General features: G+C 39.6%; 2 protein-coding genes across 2 annotated transcripts; one reads left to right on the top strand and one right to left on the bottom strand.

The window, feature by feature from the left end:
• Positions 1-9,523: 9,523 nt before the first annotated feature.
• zgc:123321 (uncharacterized protein LOC559912 homolog) lies at positions 9,524-19,800 on the bottom strand. The gene is made up of 7 exons (XM_031321367.2): positions 19,573-19,800; positions 18,895-18,968; positions 15,886-16,008; positions 13,715-13,860; positions 11,970-12,115; positions 11,193-11,374; positions 9,524-9,750 (listed from the first exon to the last, which is right to left on the bottom strand). Exons 3-7 carry the CDS (start codon positions 16,005-16,007, stop codon positions 9,588-9,590), a joined length of 759 nt encoding a protein of 252 aa, XP_031177227.1. The 5' UTR covers position 16,008; positions 18,895-18,968; positions 19,573-19,800; the 3' UTR covers positions 9,524-9,587.
• Positions 19,801-19,838: 38 nt separating this feature from the next.
• On the top strand, positions 19,839-25,911 carry lamtor3 (late endosomal/lysosomal adaptor, MAPK and MTOR activator 3). Its single transcript, XM_031321370.2, has 7 exons — positions 19,839-19,968; positions 20,255-20,303; positions 21,220-21,254; positions 21,364-21,422; positions 23,307-23,440; positions 24,409-24,472; positions 25,549-25,911. Exons 2-7 carry the CDS (start codon positions 20,295-20,297, stop codon positions 25,620-25,622), a joined length of 375 nt encoding a protein of 124 aa, XP_031177230.1. The 5' UTR covers positions 19,839-19,968; positions 20,255-20,294; the 3' UTR covers positions 25,623-25,911.
• Positions 25,912-26,776: the final 865 nt, after the last annotated feature.

Here is a 26,776-nt window from a genome sequence, read left to right as displayed (position 1 = left end):
AGGTTCAATCCTTTTAAAGGAGCAATGTGTCTTACACTGAAGTACAAGTGAAGAAGTCAAATACACAGCGTACCCTTTAAGACATGCAGAGCAGATAGCTCGGTGTGGTAGAATGCGGTTTGCTAAACCCCAACTAATGGTGATGGGTTCAAATCTTGTGTGTAGCAGTTCATTGTGATATTGACTTTTTTCAGTATTCTATTCTATTCCTTTTTTCAACATACTATACTATGACTTTTTTGTGACTTTTTTTGACATACTATACTATGACTTTTTTATGATTTTTTTCGACATACTATACTATGACTTTTAACCACTTTTTATGACATTCTACACTATGACTTTTTTCGACTAACTATACTATGACTTTTTTATGACTTTTTTCAACATACCATAATATGACTTTTTCGTAACTTTATGTATACTATACTACTACTACTATGACCTCTTTCGACATACTATACTATGACTTTTTTATGATTTGTTTCTACATACTATACTATGACTTTTTTATGATTTTTTTCGACGTACTATACTATGACTTTTTTTCTGCATTCCATACTTTGACTTCTTTCGATATATACTATACTATGACTTTTTTATGATTTTTTTCGACATGCTATACTATGACTTTTTTAGACATACTATACTATGACCTCTTTCAACATACTATACTTTGACTTTTAACCACTTTTTTATGACATTCTACACTATGACTTGTTGTCGGTATGAACAGCAAATAATAGAACCAACATTGCAATTGACAGCTGCAGGAGTACCTCACCAAGTTATGGTGTTGACTCAATTGATAATTTCATTGTTTTAGGTGAAAGGATCAAACCCCTCTTCTGTCTTGAGAGTTTTTCATTTTCTGCCCATGGTAATGTGTACAATTTCACAAATAGCTCAACATGCTAAGGTGCTGAAGATCAAATAAAGTTTGGAGTTTGAAGGTTCAATCCTTTTAAAAGAGCGGTGTGTTATGGTCTTACACTTGAAATGAAGAAGTCAAATATACAGTGTAACCATTGAAATGTGTGTTAGAGCAGATAGCTTAGTGTGGTAGAATGCTATTTGCTAGATCTCAATGGTTGTGGGTTCAAACCTTGTGTATAGTGGTTCATTTTGTGTTATTTTTTTGGGAATAAAGTTCATTTAAATTATGTTACAACAATTTGACAGTTCATTATGAGGACACATCAGACTCATATATAACCCCTATACTAATACTTTACTTTTTATTGAACCACTATAATATGAGTTTTTCGTAATTTTTTTCGACACACTATACTGTGACTGTTTTGTGACTTTTTTAGACATACTATACTATGACTTTTTTTCAGCATTCCATACTTTGACATCTTTCGACATACTATACTATGACTTTTTATGATTTTCTTTCGACATACTATACTATGACTTTTTATGATTTTTTTTCGACATACTATACTATGACTTTTTTTTTAAATTTTCGACATGCTATACTATGACTTTTTTTCAGCATTCCATACTTTGACTTTTTCCGACATACTATACTATGACTTTTTTGTGACTTTTTTCGACATACTATGCTATGACCTCTTTCAACATACTATACTATGACTTTTATCCACTTTTGATGACATTCTACACTATGACTTTTTCGGCGGTATGAATAACAAATGATAGAACGGACATTAAAGTTGCAAGCTTCAGGAGTTGCTCACCAAGTTAAGGTGTTGACTCAATTGATAATTTCATTGTTTTAGGTGAAAGGATCAAACCCCTCTTCTGTCTTGAGAGTTTTTCATTTTCTGCCCATGGTAATGTGCACAATAAATACAACTTCCAACCACTACATTTCAAGTTTTACAAATTTTCACAAAGCTCTCGATGCTAAGGTGCTGAAGATCAAATGAAGTTTGGAGGTTGAAGGTTCAGTCCTTTTAAAAGAGCAGTGCATTACGGTCTTACACTTAAAATGAAGAAGTCAAATATACAGTGTACCTTTTGTATCACGTATCAGAGCAGATAGCTCAGTGTGGTAGAATGCTGTTTGCTAGACCCCAATGGTTGTGGGTTCAAACCTTATTGTTAGTGGTTTATATTGATTTATTTTTTGTTGTTGAATAAAGTTCATTTAAGTTATGTTACAACAATTTGACAGTTCATTATGAGGACACATCAGACTCATATATAAGTCAAACCCCTCTTCTGTCTTGAGAGTTTTTCATTTTCTGCCCATGGTAATGTGTACAATAAATAAAACTTCAAACCAAAATAGCTCAACATGCTAAGGTGCTGAAGATCAAATGAAGTTTGGAGGTTGAAGGTTCAATCCTTTTAAAAGAGCAGTGCATTATGGTCTTACAATGAAGTACAAGTGAAGAAGTCAAATACACAGCGTAACCTTTAAGACATGCATCAGAGCAGATAGCTCGGTGTGGTAGAATGCAGTTTGCTAAACCCCAACTAATGGTGATGGGTTCAAATCTTGTGTGTAGCAGTTCATTGTGATATTGACTTTTCTCAGTATTCTATTCTATGCCTTTCTTCAACATACTATACTATGACTTTTTTATGATTTTTTTCGACGTGCTATACTATGACTTTTTTCGACATTCTATACTACGACCTCTTTCGACATACTATACTATGACTTTTAACCACTTTTTATGACATTCTACACTATGACTTTTTTCGACTAACTATACTATGACTTTTTTATGACTTTTTTTGACATACCATACTATGACTTTTTCGTAACTTTATGTATACTATTCTACTACTACTATGACCTCTTACAACACACTATACTATGACTTTTAACCACTTTTTATGACATTCTACACTGACTTTTTTCGACATACTATACCATGACTTTTTTATGATTTTTTTCGACATACTATACTATGACTTTTTTTTACATACTATACTATGATTTTTTTGTGGCTTTTTCTGACATACTATACTATGGGTTTTTTATTATTTTTTTCAACATACTATACTATGAATTGTTTTAGTCATACTATACTATGACTTTTTTATGATTTTTTTCGACATGCTATACTGTGACTTTTTTTTCGACATACTATACTATGAATTTTTTTCGATATACTATACCATGACTTTTTTATGATTTTTTTCGACATGCTATACTGTGACTTTTTATGATTTTTTTCGACCTACTATACTATGACCTCTTTCGACATACTATACTATGACTTTTAACCACTTTTTATGACATTCTACACTATGACTTTTTAGTGTCTTTTTTCAACATACTATACTATGACTTTTTATGATTTTTTTCGACATATACTATGACCTCTTTCGACATGCTATACTATGAGTTTTTTTCGACAAACTGTATGTACTACGACTTTTTTATGATTTTTTTCGACATACTATACTATGACGTTTTTTATGATTTTTTTCAACACGTTATACTATGACTTTTTTTCGACATACTATACTATGACTCTTTTGTGACTTTTTTCCACATACTATACTATGACTTTTTTAAAGATTTTTCTGACATGTATACTATGATTTTTTTCGACATTTGATTTTTTTCGGATTTTTTTCGACATACTATATGACTTTTTTGTAACTTTATGTATACTATACTACTACTACTATGACCTCTTCCGACATACTATACTATGACTTTTTTCAGCATTCCATACTTTGACTTCTTTCGACTTACTCTACTATGACTTTTTTATGATTTTTTTCAACACGTTATACTATGACTTTTTTTCGACATACTATACCATGACTTTTTTGTGACTTTTTTTGACATACTATACTATGACTTTTTTGTGACTTTTTCCACATGCTATACTATGACTTTTTTTCGACATACTATACTATGACTTTTTGTGACTTTTTTTGACATACTGGCTGTTCAATTTCAGTGCAATCTGCATGTTATAATAACGTGGTAACTCTATTAAAGTTTGGACTCAAGTGGCTATCCTTTCAATAAATTCAAATCAGTTTAGTGACTTTACAGAAAGCTTAACATACTTTATATTCTATTGTAATTACACAGTGTGACCTACCATTACCAGGTTTTAGAGTCGAATGTAAACTTCATGCAGGTTGCTTTACCCAAAATTAGATACAGCCCTGAGCGTGTGTCCATTAAAGTGAAAGTACACGTGAATACTTGACATTATCATCCCCACTGCTGGGAAATTGGGCTGATTGTCGACTGAATCAGTTATGTGTCATGTAGTGCACTGGTTAATAATGGGGCGCAGTGCACCGAGCGGAGATCCCTGTCAGCCCGTGCTCTGGTGAATGAAAGGTGAGCAGAAGCGAGAGCCCATCAATCATCTGGAAGAGTTCAGTGTAAAGTAGCAGGAGAGTTACGCGGGGCCCAGGGAGCGCTTGTCTTCAGCCTACCGCTTGGCCAGAGGGATTTGTTTGTTTTAACCAGTCCAAACAGTTAGGAGAAGAAAGACTGGGTCTATCCTTCCCTTTCCCTCCTCTTTCTGTCAAACACGCACACATGTTCCCTCACATATATTCTCTCTGTACGGGGGTGTATTCTCACTAATATAAACACTCTTTGGCTATTGTTTATGCTATCACTTCAGCTAACTGTCTTCTTCTTTCCGAGTCCAATTGTGAATGTAGGAATAAGCATGTTGCATGTTTCCTCCGTTACAAGACCTTAAGCAGAATTAACTAATTAAAGGGTTATGTAGTGTTTTAGGTTACACAGGGTTAAGGTTCAGGTTAGAGCCATCAGAGGGTTACAGCCTGAAAGGAGTTTGTTTGAGAATTCTGGTCAAGAAAGTATTCTGTGAAGTACTTCAGCATTTACTTAATGTAAGTTCACAGCTGTTACAGAAACTGTTTGGATTTCACTTTTAACCCTTCTGTGGTGTTCATATTTTTTGTTACACAGCCAATGTTCCCGGGTCTGGTGGACCCACCACATTATTAGGCTTTTAAATCAATACAGCCATAACAATTTATGTAAAAATACTTAACAGATGTACCGTGTGCAGTCATTGAAAATAAGTATTTTTTTATGTTCTTCACAGAAAATGAGCCAAGGCCAGTGAGTTTGAGTTAGAAGAAATAATAAATAGCATCATTTTTCTTTTAGCAAACATTGAAAACCACACAAGGGTTCAAGCTGTAAAATGAAATGTTGTGGTCACATCTACCCTCTAATGATAACGCAAGAAAAACGATCCAGGATCACCATACTACTAATCACTGCCCTGCATTGCTATGAGGTCTTACTGTATGAGGTGCCTTTTCGTTCCTCTGCACCTGCCTAATCAGTCAATTTGACTCGGTTGAGGCCTTTAAATCCAGACTTACAACCTAACTTTCAGTTAGTTGCTTATTTTTTGATTACATTCTACCTATTCAACCATTATCTCAGTCTTAACGACCCTATCTATCTATGTTTTTCCTGCTGACGAGAACACTGTTTTTGATGTTTACATGTTGGTTGGATTGCCATGACATTTGGTTCAGACATTCATCTTCACCTCAGGATGAATTGGCATAACGTTGTCTCTGACCTTTCATCCAGCGCCATCATCAGGTCAACATTTGAATGTGTCCAATACTTTTGTTTATGACCAAATACCTGCAGAACTAATGCCATTCTCATCAGCCTCAGCTGTATTTATACACTAAACTAAGATTGTGAACATGCTAAACACTACCTGATATACTTCAGCATGTTAGTATACAGAATTTAGCAATTAAATAAAAACCTGACCTAGTGCCTAAGAACAGCCTCAAAGAGCCGCTAGCATGGACTATATACTTGTACCCTTTTCCCACCAAAATTAGCACGTACAGTATATGCAGGTTTTTAAATCTAAATCTGAAATGTTACGATAACATTGTACTCACTGAAGTAATTGCTGAGATGTTGGAACAAGATGACATGACAGAGACTGTCTATGTAAGAAAAACAACAGCATCACTTAGTTGTTCAAATGCCTAAACATTGCATACATTTACATTTTAGGAGATGACCCCAGTGTTCCGGTCAATTAGGACTCTGTCATTGTGCATGTTGTAGTGCCACAAAACTTCGGGGAGAAGGTTGGGGTGGAAGGATGGGTCAACAGAGCGTCTGACTTTGACACGACAGGCCACTGTTTCACATTTCCTACCAACAGTTAACGTTTCTATAGGTTAGTAGGCCTAAGTAGTTTTAAAGCCATTTTTTTTTAAACTCAAATCAATAGATAACGGTTCATGTTTTCATACCAAACCGTTATGGTCATGGTCCAGGGGGTCACACCTTGGTGCGCGCAGCCCTACGCAGAATACACAGTAGGCCTATGTGGATTGATGCACTTAATGTGGAACCAAAGTTCACAAGCACGACTCCCACGAGAAAATGTTTACCCTTACCAACATGTGCTGAGGTTAGCACAACAAGCTGATCGGCATGCGAGTCAGTTACACTATGGCAAGCGCATATGGTTCCCAGTCAGCTACAACAGCAACGGAAAGTGAGTTGTGTTTAAGATGGAGACGGTGTGTTGGCGTTGCTCCACTGTTAACGCGCATTCGACAGCATCACCCAGATGTGCCGATTACCAGGATGATAAATGTTTGGGTGCCTTGAGTGGTTAAATATAGCCAAAGTAGAAGTAATTGTAACATTCCTCCTAATGACCAAGACTAATTTAGTTTTATAGCCTGTTACCTGTTGCCTTTTGGGAAATGGTTTGTTCAGTGTTCATAATGTGTAATACATAAGTGGTTAAAATGTTCATTAGTTTTATAGTTTACCAAAGTTGCCAGTGGGCAAAATGTTACTTCAGTCCTCAGCAGGAGGATTGTTACATAGGCCACGTCTCAGGTCCTTAAATTGCATCCACGTTTGCTTCACTTGCTTCCCTTCCTTGCATCTTAGTCCGTCCCACCAAGGAAGCATTGGAGAGACGCAAGGAAATCATGCGAGGAGAGAGGAAATAATGAAATGTGTTTTTAGAGGGATGATACGTCCTTTCAGCCCCACGGCTTCCGGGAAGGCTCCTCTCGTGTATCCACGCTCCTCAGAGATCCGTCCTCCATCCTAGCTTCTCTGGGCAGGAATAAGAGCTTTGAGAAGGCCTTCACAAAGGAGGGCCAAAACGACTTCCGGTTCAAGTGAGGAGATATCAAATAAGAGACTTGGAAAGCAGCCATTGTCTTTGACATTTGAACGACTGTCTGTTCTAAACATTTTTTAAAGGAAATGGATCTTTATTTGTTTTTTTCTCCTGCTGTATGAAACTCGTACCAAACCGTGACTCCAAAGCTGAACCGTGACTTTTGTGTAGCCCACAGTTACAGCCCTAGTTCCCATCCTTCAGCATAACAGCATTAGTAAATGAGCAGTGTTGTGATGTTTCTGTGATGGAGCTCAGTCTTGGGAGCCACCACACTCCATCTCTCACACAGAGCCGAAACACAGACCAGAGAGAGAGAGATCATGGCCTTGGTATTCCACCCTGCCAGCTCGAGCATCACCTGAGGGACTGGATCCACCTGCCTGATTGGATCGGGAACCTTAGAAGTTACCCGTTGTTAATATCACAGCGAATTGTGTCGACATTTGTGCCCCCCCTCCCCACCTTCTCCTTCCTGCGCACACTCTCCCTGCTCTTAAGGAAAGTTGTCTGCAGAACATCACTGACTCTGCAGTTGTCAGAGTCCGCTCAGACCCCCATACATCATGGAGGCTGTGTGAGAAATTTTACTTAGTTAAGTTACTTTTCTCCCTCTGAAAGCTCCACAGCTCTGTGGACTGTGACTGTCCACATCCTCCTCTGTTCACACACACACACACACACACACACACATAGTACGTCTCACTATCTTTGTGGGGACCCGTCATTGACATAATGCATTCCCTAGCCCCTTACCCTAACCTTAACCATCACAACTAAATGCCTAACCTTAACCCTTACCCTCACCCTAACCATAACCTAATTCTAACCCTAATCCTAAAACCAAGTCTTAACCCTCAAACAGCCCTTTAAACGTGTGGGGTCCAGCATATTGGCCCCACAAAGCTGTCCGGACCCCACAAGTATACTGTATTCCCGCGAATATAGTTAAACAAGAACACACACACACACACACACACACACACACACACACACACAGCTTGCTCTTCAGGACAATACTGTGACTAATACAGCAGTGTTTTAGCAGCAAACAAAATGACAAAGACAAGAAATGGAACCAACTTACTCAGTTCATAGCGTTGCTAAACTTGGGGGACTGAGGAGAAAAATGTCCTTAGTTGGAATGTTTTAACATCGCAAAACTGATGTTGTGGCTCCCTCTGCTGTAATAACAGGGAATGGGTACTGTAGGTAATGGAGCGAAAAGGGAGGAAATCATTTGATTTCTATGAAACATCTGGGTGAACTTACTGACAGCTCTCAAAACAGAATGAAAAATAGATTACTATCACACCCTCATCCACACCTATCTGTATGGTGTCTCCACACTGTGGGCACTGACAGTATTAATTAAAGCTGCAGTAGGCACTTCATGTTTGGCTTTGTTGGGCTAAACTGTCATAATAATCTTTCATCACACTGTAATTCAAGTCGTCTGAGAGAAAACTAGACTTCTGCATATCCTCTAGGTTTGGTTTTTAGCTTTAGAAAATCTAGCTGTCACTGGAGACTTTGGCCAATCACAGGCCAATTCAGAGAGAGAGAGAGAGAGAGAGAGAGAGAGAGAGAGAGAGAGAGAGAGAGAGAGAGAGAGCGTTCCAATTGAGGTCTACTTTAAATTCTGGCGTTTTTTTGGGCTTTCTACCCACTGCAGCTTTAATCATTCATAATCCAGCCTGTTTCTCGGTCGCATGGTGCCAAAAAACACTTTCATTTGACACGGGATGAACTGTGGGACATAATTACCACATTCCTATTTGCATCTCTGTACAATGTATACTGAATAGCAGGCCGCCCTCTGCAGGCGGTCCCCCATTGGCATACTCAGGTTTGAAGACTTATTAACTAGTTCGTGAGCCTATCACTTTAACCTCTACTTATTTGATGTTATTGCTCGTTCGAGTTGTTGGACTGTTAGGCAAACCAAATATATCCCTGGATTGTGTTGGGTTTTGACTGTCACTGTCACTATTTCTAAATAAATGTGCATTGTGCATAACTTAACGGAATGGAAACTTCGGAAATTTGACAAAAAGTTAAGATATGAAGTCGACACCAGGACATGTCAGATACACTTATCACATAAATATTTATTCATCAAAATCTTTAAAGACAGAATAAATAACATACAAGGCATGAAGGTGTTGTTTTAGATCATAAGACACTGTCTCCGTCAAATATCTACCATGTAAATATTAAATATAGCTGTGATTAAATAATAAAACAAAATGAAAATAAAACATAAAGTAGAGGAATATTAAGCATTCAGCCTGGAGCTGAAGCTCTGTAATATGCAATCATCCACCTTGAGTACTTAATCCAAGCTGACCAATAGACAGGGGTGAAAAACATAACCTTCCCTAAATTTAGTTTGTAAAAAATAAAAGGGTTGTTGGTGGAACAATACATATTTTCCCTCTGTGTTTAATCTGGTGATAATTAGAAAACAGTGAGCAGTGCAAAGAGCCCATAGAGCAGGGCACATGGGTAAGCCACCAACAGCTGCTGGCCATCCATCGCCAGGGTGGAGATGAAGATCTTGGAGGCAGAGAGACTGCACCAACAAATTCCTAGCAAGGCCAGAAGTGTACCCAGGACGCCTCTGTGAAGACAAAAGGAGGGATTTAAAGCCTTTTAACCATTAAAGTGCTCATGTTCTGCTCATTTTCAGGTTCATAATTGTATTTAGAGGTTGTACCAGAATAGGTTTATGTGGTTTAATTTTCAGAAAACACCATATATTTGTTGTACTGCACATTGCTGCAGCTCCTCTTTTCTCCCTGTGTGTTGAGCTCTCTGTTTTAGCTACAGAGTGAGACATCTCACTTCTGTTCCATCTTTGTTGGGAGTCGCACATGCTCAGTAAGTATTGCTAGCTAGTCCGTTGCAGAGTATGAGGGCGTGCCACGCTAGCAGCTAGGCGAGCATTACAACGTGTTACAAAGTGACGCATGTTCATCACGGAAGTAAAGGCTGGACTACAATAGAGCTGTTTGGAGCAGTTTGTGAACAGTGTTTTCTGTTGGAGATGGTAAGTCCATTTGGGGTGGACTCTGGGCTTTTTCACTTTGTAAACCTATAACGTGCACAAAAAGATATATAACCCAATACAGGAAAGGGTAAAAGCAAAAAAAGCATAATATGAGCACTTTAAAGTCAACCTAGTCTTGCACTGCCAGTCCACACTGCATTTTGTGAGAATGGGGGATGGGAGAAAAACGTACTATGGTTCATTGGCATTTCTTTAAACCAATCATAATCGTCTTGGGCGGCGCGAAGTGCCAGGCGGAGCAACGGTGTCTCTGCAAAATAGCCTCGGGAAGGAACTTGTTTTAGTGGAACATGTGTACGTTCAAAAGTTGTTTCAGTTGTGCAACAGAAAACTCAGATTGGACAGATAGTCTAGCTAGCTGTCTGGATTTACCCTGCAGAGATCTGAGGAGCAGTTAACCATAGTCCTCAGAAATCGACGGGAGTTTAAAATTCCAACACAAAGAAAGCGGAAGGTGATGGACATCCGGCCGAAATGAGGGACATCCGGCAGATCTTCCGTAAAGGAATCGTCGTCGATATAGACTAAAGTCAACCTAACCTCAACCCTAACCCTACAACAGACCATTAACATGCTCATTGGCTTATTGATGAGGATGCTGGTGCTGGTGACAAAGTTGGTGTCTGATTGTTAAATGGTGGTATCAGTGTCAGGAGCTGGAAGCATTAACTGCGTTACAGTGGGTGCAGCTATTTCAGGGCTTTTTTTAGTGTTGCCTTTTGTGTTCAGTTCAATGTTAGATTTGTTCAATAAAATAAACGTTATAAATTATGTTATTTTAATTAATTCAACAAGCAATTTGTTATATTTCAGCAGTATACTTTAAGCTGCAGAAAGGCAGAACCGAGTACAATTGAATGTTTTTTTTACCGCAAGTTATGACTTTATTGCAATATTCAACAACATTTTTCACTTATCGCATATTTTCCTCATTTCGTGCAGCCCTAATAAAAACAGTATAATCATAATACACAACCACTGAATGGACTTACTGCAAAGAGTAGAAGACAGCAAATGCAGAGAGGGCCACCATTGGCAGGAGGCAGTAGCCCAGGACACTGGCCACACAGCCATAAGACACTGCCAGGGAACTCATGAGACTCAGCAGGATGTACATCCCAATACAGGCTGCAGCACTGATCCCATACACGTAACCAAAGTGGACTTTACCTGCCTGCATATATGAGAATAAAGTATTAGGCAATTCAATCTCACGACCAGTGATGGAAGAAGTATCCAGATCCTTTACTTAAGTAAAAGTACTAATACCACGCTGTAAAAATACTCTGTTACAAGTAAAAGTCCTGCATTGAAAATGTTACTTAACTAAAAGTAAGTATCATCAGGAAAATGTACTTAAAGTATTAAAAGTAAAAGTACAAAACAACTGTGTTTGATCGTCTAATCATTTCAGCTGGACTTGTAGGCCTTTATATTGTTGGGTAGTTTCATTTATAATAAAACATATTTTATAAACTACGTGTGGTTTGTGTGCAGAAATCTTAATGTGTAAAGAAACTAGTAAGTAAAGCTGTCAGATGAATGTAGTGGAGTAAAAAGAACAATATTTCTCTCTGAAGTAGAAAGGGGCATGAAAAGAAAAGACTCACGTAAACCACAAGTACCTTGAACTTGCACATTGTACAGTACTTGAGTAAATGTACTTAGTTACATTCCACTTAAATCTCACAACCATACATATCATACAGCAGTGAATGTTGAATAGGGTTTCTAGTAACGTTCATATACTTGGTTGAGAAAGGCGGTACCATCATTAAAGTGACCCCCAGTGCAACGCAGAAGAGGATCGGACCGGTCAGATCCGTCTCATTCATAATGCTGCCATCTGCTGGTTTAAAGGGGTTCAACACTGTCAGTGTCTTCTGCCAGATGTGATCAAAATTGATGCCAAGTTCTAAAACAAAAATGAACAGAAAGGGGGGGGGGGGGGGTTAGATAAATTAAGTACCTTCACAGAAAACAAACATTTGAAAACCCGATCTTTGTACTTTGTTTGATTGCAATGCAGAAAAAACAACCTCTTTGTGATTAAACACTACTACGTTTTCATTTTTAAGCGGCGTTTGGAGACAAAAAGGATCTCCGTCCACACAAGAGTTTTAGCTCCAGTAGTAGAACTAATCTCCGTCTATATTTACGCGTCTGGAAAAGGCATATCACATGACCATTCGCATACACTGGGCATGCGCGTGCCGGTGTAAACAGGAAGCAGAAACAACTCGCACATCCAAAAATTCTTCTGTCCAGGTGCGTTGGAAGATACCATCACCTTGGAACAAAGGAAAAAGTCTCACACTCTGCTCTTGCTGTAGCATCACCGTCTTATTTACAGAAAATTAACGTTTCGGTCCCTCCAGACCTTCATCAAGATCAGCTCGGCGGTTAAAAATCACGAATGTATAAGTTGAAAGTACAGAAAATACTTTGGAGAAAGAACAACAATGGCAAAGAATAAGGGATCCTAACAGGGATTGATTAGCTTGGACCGACGATGAGGTGGAACAGTTACTGAAAGGTATGTAAGCCCATCTAACAGCTAAGACTGACTGACGTGCGTCGTCGTTTCCAAACGTCTCCATTTGTGCTCTTCTAGACTAGCCTAGAAATCTAGTCGCAGCAAATGTAATTTGGAGCCAGGGTCGTCTAGCAACTCCCCGTTGGGTTGCGAGCTGGAAAAACCAAATTCAAGTCAGGCCAATCACATCGTGTATAGAGTCGGTGGGTGGTCTTAACATAAGGATGGCAGAGTTGCGACGGTTACGCGTGAATTCCCTGCTACTTGAAAACAAAGAAGATGGCTGCTGCTGCTGGTGAACAGCGGTCTTTCAAATCGGCTTTGGCCGCGACTCTGGAAGACTTGGAGTTCAGCTTTTCTTTGAGAAAAGAACAAAGAACGGCACTGAAGTCATTCTTAAAAGAGGAAGATGTGTTTGGAGTTTTGCCGAACGGATACGGCAAAAGTTGAATCTATCAACTAGCTCCACTACCTTCTTCGTAGCTCTGGTTGGTTGTAGCGCTATCCTATTGCATGCAGAGGGAATTTGAAAGACAACTGTTTATCCCGCCCCTCGGATTGAGCCCTGCCAATGGTGAGTTCCCAGACCCAACATCTTGATGTGGGTCTGGCTTGTCAGGCTACTTCTAGACTACAAAGTAACCCCAGAGTTTTTAAACCAAAACGGCTGCAGCAGTGTTTCCAATTGTGGACGTGAGGTGTAAACGTAGCAAAAGTTAGGTGTTTATAAATGAAAACGTATTGTTTAGATGCAGCATATTTGGTATGGAGTGAAGTCCCAGTGCCATGTGGCTTTTATTTGAAGTTTCAATGCAGGAATATCGCTTTCAGTCATTAGCTGTTTCCCCAGCTGTTTCCTGGGGTCAACACATCTGACCTCTATGTGAACAAACAGTTGGATTTCAACTAATTCAACTTGAGTATTTATAATGACCCAAAGAAACATACATTTGTGCAAATGCAGGTTATTTTTTTTACCCTCAAGAAGGGGAGGTTCCTCTTCAGGAGAATCTATTCCTGTGCCTCCCACGGTCCCAGAAGGCATTGCAGGTTGGAAGAACTGTCCGGTGTACTGCTGCTCCATGGAAGGATCCAGAGCCCCCGACACGAAAGCCTGTGCTCCACTGAAAACAAAACATGTATATAAAAGGATATAAAAATACTTTGTATAGTTGTAATCAGGGTTCAAAATTAGCACCATATACCAGCCAAATGCTGGTAAAATATGCAATTGGCTGGTAGATTTGCTTCACTCACCAGCCAAAAAACAATGGTAATCTTTTGAGTGGCTGGTAAAATTTGAACATTCACTAGCCATTGGTGGACGCAAAAGTAAATTTTGAACCCTGGTTGTAATGTCATAATAATCCAAAAGCTGGAAAGACATCTATCAGCAAAATACTCCAGAGGTACATCAATCAGGAATGTTTAAGCCATTCTAGGATTTATTTGGTGTAAAGGGGTCTGTTTTGCAGTACACACTTTTCTAAAACCTGCCACGTCCACTTTTACTTAAAGGGATACTTCACCGATTTAGCATTAAGCTTTGTATCAGTAGAAACCCGGTAGTATTTTTTAATGACCATGCTTCCCTCCCTCATGTCCTCCTGAGACGAGAGATCTCTGTATTGTGGGTCTGGAAAAAAGCCTCTTATGACGCAAAAATCGTCCTTTTGCGTCATAAGAGGCTTTTTTGCCCAGAGGCTATGGACTACAGTCCTACTTCCGCATGCCGGCATTCTCCGAAATTTCACGAAACAAAACGAGTGTCAGCCATCTTGAATCCTCACGTAGCTTAGTGGCTTCTCAGCATCAAAACTTTAGATAGATAGATTTATTCATCCCGAAGGAAATTTTAGAACAACAATTATGTGCATTCAAACTACCGCACACGTGTACCACCGGGATACGTTGGTACAGATCAGAGAATATGCAGGACACTTTATTACAGACGGAATACTCAACACAGCTTCGCCCGCCTGCTATGGAGACCAGCGGTGTTGCTCGAAGCCTCTGGCCGATAAAGGGACATCACCAGCGGGGAACGTTGAACAAGTTTGTCTGTGGAAAACTAACGCTAGTCGGCCACCTGTTCCATCAATCCTGCTTGCAAGTGTCCGCTCATTAGGCAACAAACTGGACTACATCCAACTTCAACGAAACTCCCAACGCGAGTTCAGAGACTGCTGTGTTTTTGTTGTTGTGGAAACAATCGTTGTATCGGACTATCCAGCTACCAGGCCGGCTGCTCTGTCGCCGGGTAAGGCTAGCTAGTGGAGGTGAGCTGTGTTAACACGGACTGCCTGGTGCAGAAATGGGGGTGCTTGAATCCAAGTAACTGCTAACTGCTGGTGGAGTTTGTGACTGTTAAATGCCGACCATTCTACATTACACGCAAATTTGTATACTCGGTGATACAGCCCACCAAGCGCTAATGCTAGTAGCTAGCTATGTGTTAGCTGAACTTTACGGAGCATATCGTGTGTGTGCACTAAATGTAGCCTGTTTCGTATGTCATTTTTATATAATGTTGTTTTCATATATTTTAATTACCAATTGAGCCACGGTGAAACGGTGTTTCGTGTATATGGTTGAAATGATAATAAAACACACAAAAATTTAGTCGACTGTCTCACTGTCTGTCTGTAACGGTAGGCATGGCTTGGGAGTACACACTAAAGCAGCGAAGCAAGTGCATTCTGGGATTTGGTGTCTTTCATCTACATGAGCCAAAAACACATTTTCTGGCTTTTCTCAGCCTAGAAGCCACCAATTTCTAAAAAAAATTCACTTTTCTACTACATAAGTGACCCAATTTAAAGATATATTCATCTTTCCAACGGTGAAATGTCCCTTTAAGTTACTGCCTTCCTACATATCCCAGAATGCCTTTCAACATCCCAAATGCAAAGGCCTTGACTTGTGGTGCCCTCAGGTGTCAACTAATTCAATTTTATTCATACTGTGTACAGCCTAATATCACAAATTTTCGCCTAAACACTGAAATGTGTAAGGCCAGTTTAATACTTTTTACAGTCACTGTGCCCAACCTTAACGAATGGTGGGAAAGTGTGAAACCATTGGCTGAAATGTGTAACGGAATGTGCGTGCACGGTGGAGCCACTATTCTCAAAAGTCTAAATACTTACGTGTCGTAATAAGCAGGGTCTGTGGAATCGTAGCCATCGCAGTAAGCCACGGTGTGGCCCTGGTCATCTATGTAATATCCTGTCTGGTAGAAGTCCTGCTCAAACTGCTGGAAGTCCCCCATGCTAATCAGAAGAACAAAGTCAAGACAAAACAACACACAATACAAATGTTCACCAGAAACAGAAGAAGTTAGCCTGGATGCCAGCCAAATTAAGCCCCGCCCACAACATTTGAGGTCGGGAAGTTTGGTCTGGACTTGATCCATTGTGGAGCAACTATGCTCGAATCAGAGCTGTTCGGACCAATCAAATTGTCAGGGCGGGCTTTATACAATGATGGACAGATGATCAACAGTAACGTAATCAACCACGTCACCAAAGAGCGCTTGGGTTAAATTCGTTTACAACAAAGATGGCTGCCGCTGGAGAACTGAGATGTGTAGATTCCACCATCGCGTCTGATATAGAAGATATCGACAGCGCATTCATTTTAAAAAAGTAACAGTGAACCGCGATCAAGGCATTTGTCGATCGGAAAGATGTTTTTGCCGTCCTTCCTACAGGATTCGGCAAAAGTTTAATTCATCAGCTGGCCCCGATGGTCGCTAAGAAGATGGGGCAGATATACGTCATATACTCCATTGCTCTGATTGGTTGGAGGTCTATCCAATTGAGTGCAGAAGCATTTTCTTTCCTGGTTCGGTTGAAACACGCCCCATAATCACAGCCCAATGGAGCAGTATCAGACTCAGATTCTGACTAGAATCTGAGTATGACGTCAGGCTAGGAAAAAGTAGCATCCCGTTTGTATCGAGAGACAAACAGAGAGGCTTCATCAGTGTTGGCAATCACCTTCAAGGGCCTCAGTCACTGACTCAGTCAGTGAGTCTAAATCCTAAATTGTTTGCATTTTTACATTTCTATCAACCAGTATAATACAGGGGGAACTAGGCATAAAGTATCCAAGTTAAATTTGATCAAAATTAAGGCTACATGATATGAGGAAAAAAGCAAAATGCGATAACGTTGTTGAATATCGCAATAATGATATTACTTGCGATAAATAAACAGATATTAAAGTGGACTCAGTTCTGCATTTCTGCTGCTTTCAGTGTTCTGCTAAAATACAACAAATTGCTTGTTGGATTTAAAACAAATTAAAGGAAATCATGTCAACATTCTTTTATTGACCAAATTGAACATTGAATTTAATATAAAAGGCACCAGTGAAAAAAGTTTAAACAGTTAAATTTTAGTGCAGTTATCAACTGATTTTATTTTCACATAAATAATCCCAATTCCATGCTCTTTCTCCTCATTGCTGCAGCCCTTACCTACAGTTTAATACTGGTGCATTCATTTTAAAAAGGTCAACAAAAACATACAGTTACAGTCTAACCATCATTTTCATTTTTTTTTTCCCTTTCTTCTCTGTCAAACATCCGCCTAACATGCTGTTTTACTTTCTGAATAATTCTGAATCGTGTTAGTCTTGTTACCTTTCTTACAGCAGACATTTTGACTTGTCCTAGCAGGAGAAGCTCATCTGCAATTTGTATTTGGCGGTATGGCTCTGTTCTGGGGCCTCTCCGCTAGGGGGTGCATGATATATCGACTCAATATCGTTATCGCGATATCACGATGTGCAATATTATACTGAAAGTGTCGCGATAAGTATGCAATATTTTGTTTATTTAACGTGGAGCGCTGCGTCCCGTCCGTTGGCTGTGTTCCTTAGTTGTGTTTGATTTAGAGCCCGCATGAAACGCTATAATGATCATGCTTCATTGGCCAGTTACCGTGCCACTTGCACATGTTAGTGCACGTCAGCGCACAGGGCCACTACGTGACAAACCCTATGGAGCGTACCACGTGACGTGTGTGCATGTTTCGACAGAGTGACAATGTAAGTGAAGAAATGGATAGAGACAAAAAAATGGAAGAAGAGAAGAGAAAGAAAAGAAAGGACCTAAAGAGAGAGTGAAGGGAGTGAGTGGAGCAAAAGAAAGAACACAAAAGTAAGAAAATGAGTGTTGCTCCGGGAGGAGACGAAATAACAGATTGAAGAGGAAACTTTAATGGCCAAAAGTAATCCCATCCCGCATCTATTTCTCACCGGTAGCTATCCCGCAACTTTATAAACAGTGTTTATGTGAGGCAGAGTTTGCAGTCGGAAATATTGAATAAGTCTCCGTGTGCACTATATTGTTGTGAATCTATTTTGATGCGTTTTCCCATAACGTTTGTAATACCATAACTTAAGTACATATGTTTAAAAAATATCAAAATTAATATCGATATCGCAATATTCAGATGTCATGTGATAAAGTAGATGAACAGCCTATATGTGTTTTGCCTAATTATTTTATGTATGTCTTATTAGATCATGTGTATATATACAAAATTTATTTATTTTTTCCTTTTGGCCATTTTTGTGTGTTTTTTTTCTGCACTCTTGCCTAAACTCTAAGCTGTTGTCCATTATCCCATCCTCTTTCAGTCACTCTGTTTTTTGATTTGTACTTGTCTGGAAACAGTACATTTTAAATAAAAATCAACACATTTTTTAATAATCGATTATTATCAGAATCGAGCATCGGATCGTTCTAGAGAGAATCATGTACGATGCATCTAAGAATCAATTTTTTTTCCCACCCCGAGGAATCAGCTGAGCCATCAGCTGGTGTGCTGGCTTAGGAACTGTCAGCTATGAGCTGAGATAATAGTCGAGCTTAAGTGCGTGCCAGACCTGTCTTACGCTATGCTTCATTGGTGATACCGGTGAAACATCTGCTGTGGAAAAAGGTTTATTAAACTAAAGTTCCAATCCTCATTTGGGCCCCTTAAACACTGATTATCGATATAACTGTCTAAATATGTTCTTTGATTTATTATCATTATAAAACATGGGTTTAAAGTCTGATTTAGACTCATGGAAAACTATCTAAACATATTTGAGTGTTCATAATGAAGAGCATAAAGGCTACAGGCCACACAGAATAAACTCACCTGTTTGAGTCTACAGTACGCAGCCAAACAGTGTAGTAAACTTCTTCCCGGCCTCTTCCCAGAGTAGAATGGTGCTGTCAGGGCAGAGAACATGTGACCCAGTCTGTTAGGATATTCTATTCATAGTTGGCTATATTTGGATCTGCCTCAGGGATATGACAACTACTCAGCCCCTCTTAATTTTGATCCAACAAACTCACACTAAACTAAAACTAAAATCTCACTGGCTATGCGTGGTGTTTCTTTACTTAAAACAACAGGCATTGTCAAAATAATGTACAAATATACTGTATACAATGTAAAAGAAAAATATATCTGCATTTTTAATTGCGAGAATTGCTGAGCAAGTTTAATCATATCCTTATTAGATGAGGATTCAGTGGCTTGGCGTATTTATAATTTTTAAGACAGTTTGCATGCATTATTTTATTATTATAGAATAATTATAACTGACACACTTTTTTATCTATCCAAATGATTGAATCAGACAGCAGGTTATACTACTATTATGCATATATTTTCAAAAACAATCAGGACATAGCCTATTTGGTGCAGTGTTCTTGTACATTTTTTAGGTCTCAGTGTCTCAATGTCTCAGCCATGGACACATTCAATGGCACTATAAGCACACCATGTTTAAAAGACAGGCGCTGGTGTTACATCTGTTCATTAACTTACCCCTCAGGGATGTTTTTCAATTGTGGGTGAAGCAGTTCCAACAATGATCACTATTCCAAATCATTCCACAGCCCAGCTGTGAGGCCCACCGTCATGATGCAGCAGGTGTATGCTGCATTTTAGAGGATCCAAAGAAGTACCAGTTACCTACTGCTGGGGCGAGGTGCATTTTCTACATCTAAACATTCACCATCTGGCAGCTGAAGGGAACGTATATTGAATCGTGCGGTGGTGCGCAGTGTGTCATGCGCAATGCGCATGGAGGTTGGAGCGCAGCGCTGACTCTCCTCAACACTTCTCCAAGCGCCGGAAACAAAACAAGTCCGTCATGTGATGCTGCTGTGTGGCATTTAACTACATGTAAAGTTGAAGTCAATTCAAAAGGCTCTAAAGAAGGTACGTGAACCCATTTAATGTTTTATTTTATTTTTTACTTTGTCATTTTAAATGTATTTAGCATGCAGAAGGTAACTTAAGCAGTTGGTAGTTTAACGTTATTTACTACAGGAAGTAACTTAACAGCTAGCTAAATCTCGCCGGTTTTCTTGTTAACTAGCTAACATGTTAGCATGCTTTAATCCACTTCAGAAAGCCCACAGTTATATTAACAGACTGTCTAAGCTGCCGTTACCTACACCACTGACTGAGGACCTTTTAATAGAGCCTGTTTTCTCCCCAACAGTTGGCGAGCGGTCTGGATAACACGAAAACCATTGGCCACCATGGCTGATGTAAGTATAGCCTGTATGTCTCTTACAGCTCGTTCAAGAGCCCCTGCCTTTCTCTAGCACAGAGAGAGAAAACATGAAACATATTTAGCGTTATTTAGCCTATATCATAACAAAAGGTCGCATATGTGGTGTATACTACATGTCGGGAACATACAGTAACGTTACAGCTCGAGGGCAAGAGCGAGAAATGTGTGAATTCATTGTTGCGTAAAATGTGACTTTAGCTTATTGGCTTTATGCGTGCCGCATTCACTGACCTACGCTATTTTATGAGACGTTAACGAGAGCTAATAAGCAACACGGCTACAACGGCAGGGTTTTCCAATGAGGTTTGGTCCACACCACAGTGGAGATTTATTTCTTTGTTTATTTAAAAGGGACAATGCACATCACTTGACAATTTTAGTTTCCATCAAAATGTAAATGTGCCAGAGTTAGCAAAAAAGCTAACTTTCATCTGTAGTCCCTTGGAAGGTCAACACATCATCATATTACATTGATAAAAAAGAATGCATGAAAGATAGGAAGCAAATTATGAAAGAAGAAGAGAAAAGGGAGAGGGACAGAAATAATAGTACAACACATAGACATATAACATAGTACAATACAAAGAAGGGCAGTACCTAGGATGAGGTAAACCAGCTATTGATGATTGCAGTTTTGATTTGTTTTTAATTCATCTCTTGAGTGTGGTTTTAAATGATAGATAGCTAGTGCTCTCTCTGAGTTCAATAGGAAGGCAGTTCCAATAATTTGAGGCCCGTACTGAGAAGACTGTTTGGCCAAACCTACTACGTCTATACAGTCTCCCCTGGTGGCTGCCCTCGTTGCCCTGCCACTTAGATTAAGTATCTCTGTCAGGTGGTTAGTGAAGCTCATGTAGAACCTTGTCTAACTAACTTATTTGTCTTCGCAGGATTTGAAGAGATATCTGTACAAACAGTTGCAAAGGTGTGTATGATGAATGCAATAGTATAACTGTAAAACTACGTTCTGCAGTGAAAATAACAATGTGTTGTGTAGAGTCATTTTGTAAATTCTACTGTCTGTTCTCCTTCAGTGTTGAAGGCCTCCATGCTATTGTAGTGACAGACCGGGACGGTGTCCCAGTTATCAAAGGTAAGAAACCATTTCAGAAGATTTGTATATTGGGCAAAATATTGTGTACTCTTTCTCTCTCCTTTGTGCATTTCCACTAGCAGCCCACAGTAGAGCGTAACCACAGTGGGAGCAGGCTCTCCTGACGGTGTGTCACAGTAAACTACAGAGAACATTTCTAAAAGCCTTGCTTTTTGTGGTTGCCAATGTAACATTCTCTCCTGAGCCCTTTTCAGACCTGTAATTTGTCTGTTGAAGTGATGGCTAGGGCTACAAGATATGAGGAAAATATGCAAAATTGCGATAACGATATTACCTGTGATAAATAAACAGATATTAAAGTGTGCTCGGTTCTGCCTTTCTGCTGCTTTCAGTATTCTTCTTAAATTCAACAAATTGTATATGGACAACAAAGAATACAACAAAATAAAAGGAAATCATTTCCGACATTCTTTTATTGAAGAGAATTGAACATTGAATTGAATACAAAATGCACCACTAAAAAAGAATGACAGTTACATTTTAAAGTGCAGTTTTCTACTGATATTTTCTTTCAACTAACACAAAGAATCCCTGAGTGTCTTCCGCGATATGTCCCAGCCTTTCGCGATGTGTTTATTGCGCCAGTTAACGTTACGATAACGATTAACATTTTTTTATTGTGTATTGTATTGTGTGTAGTGATGGCTTTTTGTCATTCAAACATATTCATACATAGGTCTTTGTTACGTAAAGGTTCCATAAAAACTTAATTCTAAAGGCTCTGACACACCAACCCGACGGCCGACCTTCGGCAGAAAAGGCAGTTGGACTTGACTGCCTCCCCGAGTTGGTCAAAAAAGTGCCTCGGAACACACCGAAGCAACGCCGACTTGAGCATACGTTCTGCGTAATACGTCTCCATAACAGCAGGCGGCGCTAATCTGTATTGTCGCCCAAAAAATGAAAACCGGCAGCTGATTGGACGAACGCGTCACGTGGGTCTGGCTTCTCCGGAATTTCAAAATCAGACCGTCATGGCGGCTCGTTAGGAATACGTTCTCATATTGTACTAAAATAGTTCACCGAAACGTGTTTCTGAAAACATTTTAAGCGAGAAATAGGCCGTGCAGTTGCTGAATCTGTCTTCATTTCAGATCGACAAAGGTCAGATTAAAAGATTTTCGTCAGATTTTGAGAGACTCTAGTCACGCTCATCCCGCTCGTCATTTCCGGGTTAGCACTCCACCAATCAGATGGGTCATTGAGTCCGACTGCCCGCCCTCCGACCCAGCAAGTCAGGTCGGCCAAAATGAAGGCCGACGGACGATGGCATGAAACACACCGAACAGACTCGAGTCACCGACCTCGCCAGACTGTCCGACGACGGCTGATTATCGGGTTGGTGTGTCAGCGCCTTAACACGACAGGCTCAGATAGAAATGCAACGCTCATGTGATATTTGGCACCTGGTTTTCCTTTAACTGTTAAATAAACGTTCTCATTTGTTCTACAATCCCACGGTCTGCTAGCGTAGTTAAAAATGACAGGATGGTAGATGGAGACTGGTTTGCGAGGGTATATTAACTGAATAGAAAGCCGACTGTCAGTGTTGTGAGCAGAACATGGCTCAGCAGTTTGTTTGATTTTAAAGGGGAGCAAAAGCAAATACGTTACATTATGCATATCTTTTTAGGGGGAAATTTATTTTTACACTGTGTTGTTAAATTACACACACAGGCCTGAAATACATCCACACACACACAAAGCATGCATTAAGGGAGAGGTGTCAATGAGAAGGGGCCACATAGTTGGCACACAATGAATTGAATTGGGCGTTCACTGAACTTTCCATAAAGAAGGAAGAGCAGCCGTTTCACAGTCTGGGAGGTTATTGTCGTTGACGTGGCTTCTGTGTCCCTGCAGTTGCCAATGACAATGCCCCGGTCCACGCCCTGAGACCTGGCTTCCTGTCTACTTTTGCTCTGGCCACAGATCAGGGCAGCAAGCTGGGCCTCTCCAAGAACAAGAGCATCATCTGCTACTACAACACCTACCAGGTAACATCTCAGTCAGCGTCATTGATCTATAGAGCTCGTACTGGAACAGACTTTACAAGCTGCTTCACAATTAAGGATCAAATGAACAACAGCCAGTAGCTTAGGGAAATAACTTCTCAAATGGCAAAAAAAAAAAATTTAAAATCATGTTTATAAATGTGCCTTTGATATTTTACAGATCACTGTCTGCTGCAAAAATAGAAACGCAATCAATGAAATTGGCAGTCAACCTTGAAACAATGCAGGGCTGAGCAATATATCGATATTATATGGATATCGTGATTTGAGACAAGATATTGTCTTAGATTTTGGATATCGTAATATCGTGATATGGCATAAGTGTGGTCTTTTCCTGGTTTTAAAGGCTGCCTTACAGTAAAGTGATGTACTTTTCTGAACTTACCAGACTGTTCTAGCTGTTCTATTATTTGCCTTTTCCCCACCTAGACATTATGTCCACATTACTGATTATTATTTATCTAAAATCTAAGTGTGAAGATATTTTGTTAAAGCACCAATTGTCAAAAGGTATTTGGTCAAGAATGTCGTGATATCTGATTTTCTCCCTGTCGCCCAGTCCTAAAACAAGGTTTTACTAAGGTTGCATCGGATCTCCTTATATCACCAGCAGCTATCGCTAGAAAACTGGATACGCTGCTCTGAAGTCAGCTCTTTTATAAATACCAGTTTTTTGGTAGTTTTGTGTGTGGAATGGCATATGTGCACAGTTTTTGTGCCTATGTATCAATTCTACATCTGATCCCAGATGTCCTGTGAAAATGTAACAGCTGTTTCCTAGACAACCCCTCATACTACCCGGACTACACAGAGTTGTCTTCAGTCAAACTCAGCTGTTCTGAGGGCGCAGACACACCAAGCCATCAGTCAACTGACCGTTGCCTTTTTGTTTTCTGAACTCTACCCGTTTTTTGGCCCAACACGTCTGTTGTGTCTCTTGTGTCGAACAGATTGTGCAGTTCAATCGGTTACCGCTGGTCATCAGTTTCATTGCCAGTAGCAACGCCAACACAGGTAACATCTCTTTCAGTGATCATTGTACACGGTTCACCTCAGTCCACTGTAAGAACACCTTTTTTTTGTTGCACTTCTTAAAGCCACTCGTATACTAAAGACAGATACCATTATGAATAAATAGGGATGGGTACCGATAGCTGGTTCACAAACACACACACACACACACACACACACACACAGCGTCTCACTATCTTTGTGGGGACCCGTCATTGACATAATGCATTCCCTAGCCCCTTACCCTAACCTTAACCATCACAACTAAATGCCTAACCTTAACCCTCACCCTAACCATAACCTAATTCTAACCTTAATCCTAAAACCAAGTCTTAACCCTCAAACAGCCCTTTAAACGTGTGGGGTCCAGCATATTGGCCCCACAAAGCTGTCTGGACCCCACAAGTATACTGTATTCCCGGTTTTTGGATCCCACGAATGTAGTTAAACAAGAACAAGCACGCGCACACGCACGCTGCTCAATTATGGAAAAAATCATAATCACGATTATTGTGGTCAATATTGAATTCACGATCACTTAACACGATTGCTTATTAACTTCTGGAAAGATGTTGCATTTATTGAACTTAAAAACTAGGGAAACAGTTAAACAAATCAACAGTGAAAACACCTTGATCTGTGAAATTTCCTTTTAATACTTTTCCCGTTTAAATCATGTTTTTTTTCCATTCAGAACATAAGACAAAATAAGAGTCCACTTGCTAAACGTAATGTGCATGTAGTGTTTTTCTGGATTACATTGTTTTTGTGATCGTTAGGAGCCACAATCATAATCGCGATTAAAATGTGATTAATTGCACAGCCATAACACACACACACTCACTCACTCACACTCTAGGACTGCTTGATTATGGAAAATAATCATGATTATTTTGGTCAATATTGAAATCACTTTGTTACGTTGTTTTAGTGATCGTTAGGAGCCACAATCATGATTCAAATTTGATTAATTGCACAGCCCTAACACACACACACACACACACGTTTCCATGTTTGTTGAACATCTACTGTAGTGCTGTAGCGGTGAAGTGACGACGGTACACTTTGTGTGTCCTCAGGTCTCATCATGAGTCTGGAGAAGGAGTTGGCTCCACTAATAGAGGAGCTGAGGCAGGTAGTGGAGGTGACCTAAGCTCTGACTGACAGGATCACCAGCCTGGATCTCTCCCTGTCTCTCATGGTGCATTCAGTTCCTGTGTTTTTTTTTTTTTTCCAGCTCCATCCAAGTAATGACTTGGAAGAGTTATCATCTTCATCTGTTTACATCATGATTTGAACTTTCCTGTTCACTTTTCGTTGTCGACTTTGCTTTCTGCCATTTTCTGTTGAATTTAGGTGCATTTTTACAGCTTAGACAAGAGTTTATATGTCAAATCAAATGTCAAGAAGTCTGAATAAATGTTTCATTTTTAGCACCTAAAGTGGTCTCCCTGCCTTTTTTCATTGTTAAGGTTTTAATGTAAAGAAATATATAGTGCATAGCGTCGTCTGAAGGTAAAGGTCCATTTCTCCGTACAGTTTATTTCACTCACAATTGCAACCCAGGCATCCTTACCTGAAGACATTTTCCATGTGATGCCTTTCATGCTAAATAGATATTCCTGTGCTACAGGTTAAAACCAGTGATGACCAAATTAAGCTTCGTAAATCATTTTCTTTATTTTCTGAGCCCACTAGATGACACTCTCTGTTCAACAAAAAAAATTCAGTGTGCTGAATTGTCATTCCTTGAGCTTTTTTCTTTAAACTGAGAGCGCCATCTAGCAGTGTTGTAGCACTCGAGATCAGTCCTGAGACCACTTTTTCAAGGTCTCGTTCTCAGATAAAGAGGACTCTGGATTATATTTTAAAACCAGCCAAGACCACAACTGCCTTTTGATTATTTTATCAAGGCATTTGGGTAACACTTTGCTTGAAGGTATCTACATAAGAGTGACATGACACTGTCATGAACGTGTCAAACATTATAAACAAGTCAAACGTTTATGACATAACGCTTCTGTCATTAAGTGTCATTCAGTTTTTGTCATTACAGATTAGAGTTAGGGTTCATGTGTTCATGACAGTCATGTGACTCTTATGTAGATACCTTCAAGTAAAGTGTTACCGGCATTTCTTATAATACACTTACGGCAATTAAAAGAGGTTAATGAAGAAAATAATTTGGTGGCTTTTTTTTTTTTTTTTTAGGATTATGGCTCTTTCAGATCAGTTTGAGGAATGCCTATGGTTAGGATTGGGCATCGAGAACCGGTTCCAACTTGGAATCGTTTCAGAAATCACGAT

This window comes from Sander lucioperca, chromosome 18 (assembly GCF_008315115.2).
Source record: "Sander lucioperca isolate FBNREF2018 chromosome 18, SLUC_FBN_1.2, whole genome shotgun sequence".
NCBI lineage: Eukaryota > Metazoa > Chordata > Actinopteri > Perciformes > Percidae > Sander > Sander lucioperca.
This window is presented reverse-complemented; position numbering and strand designations above follow the sequence as displayed.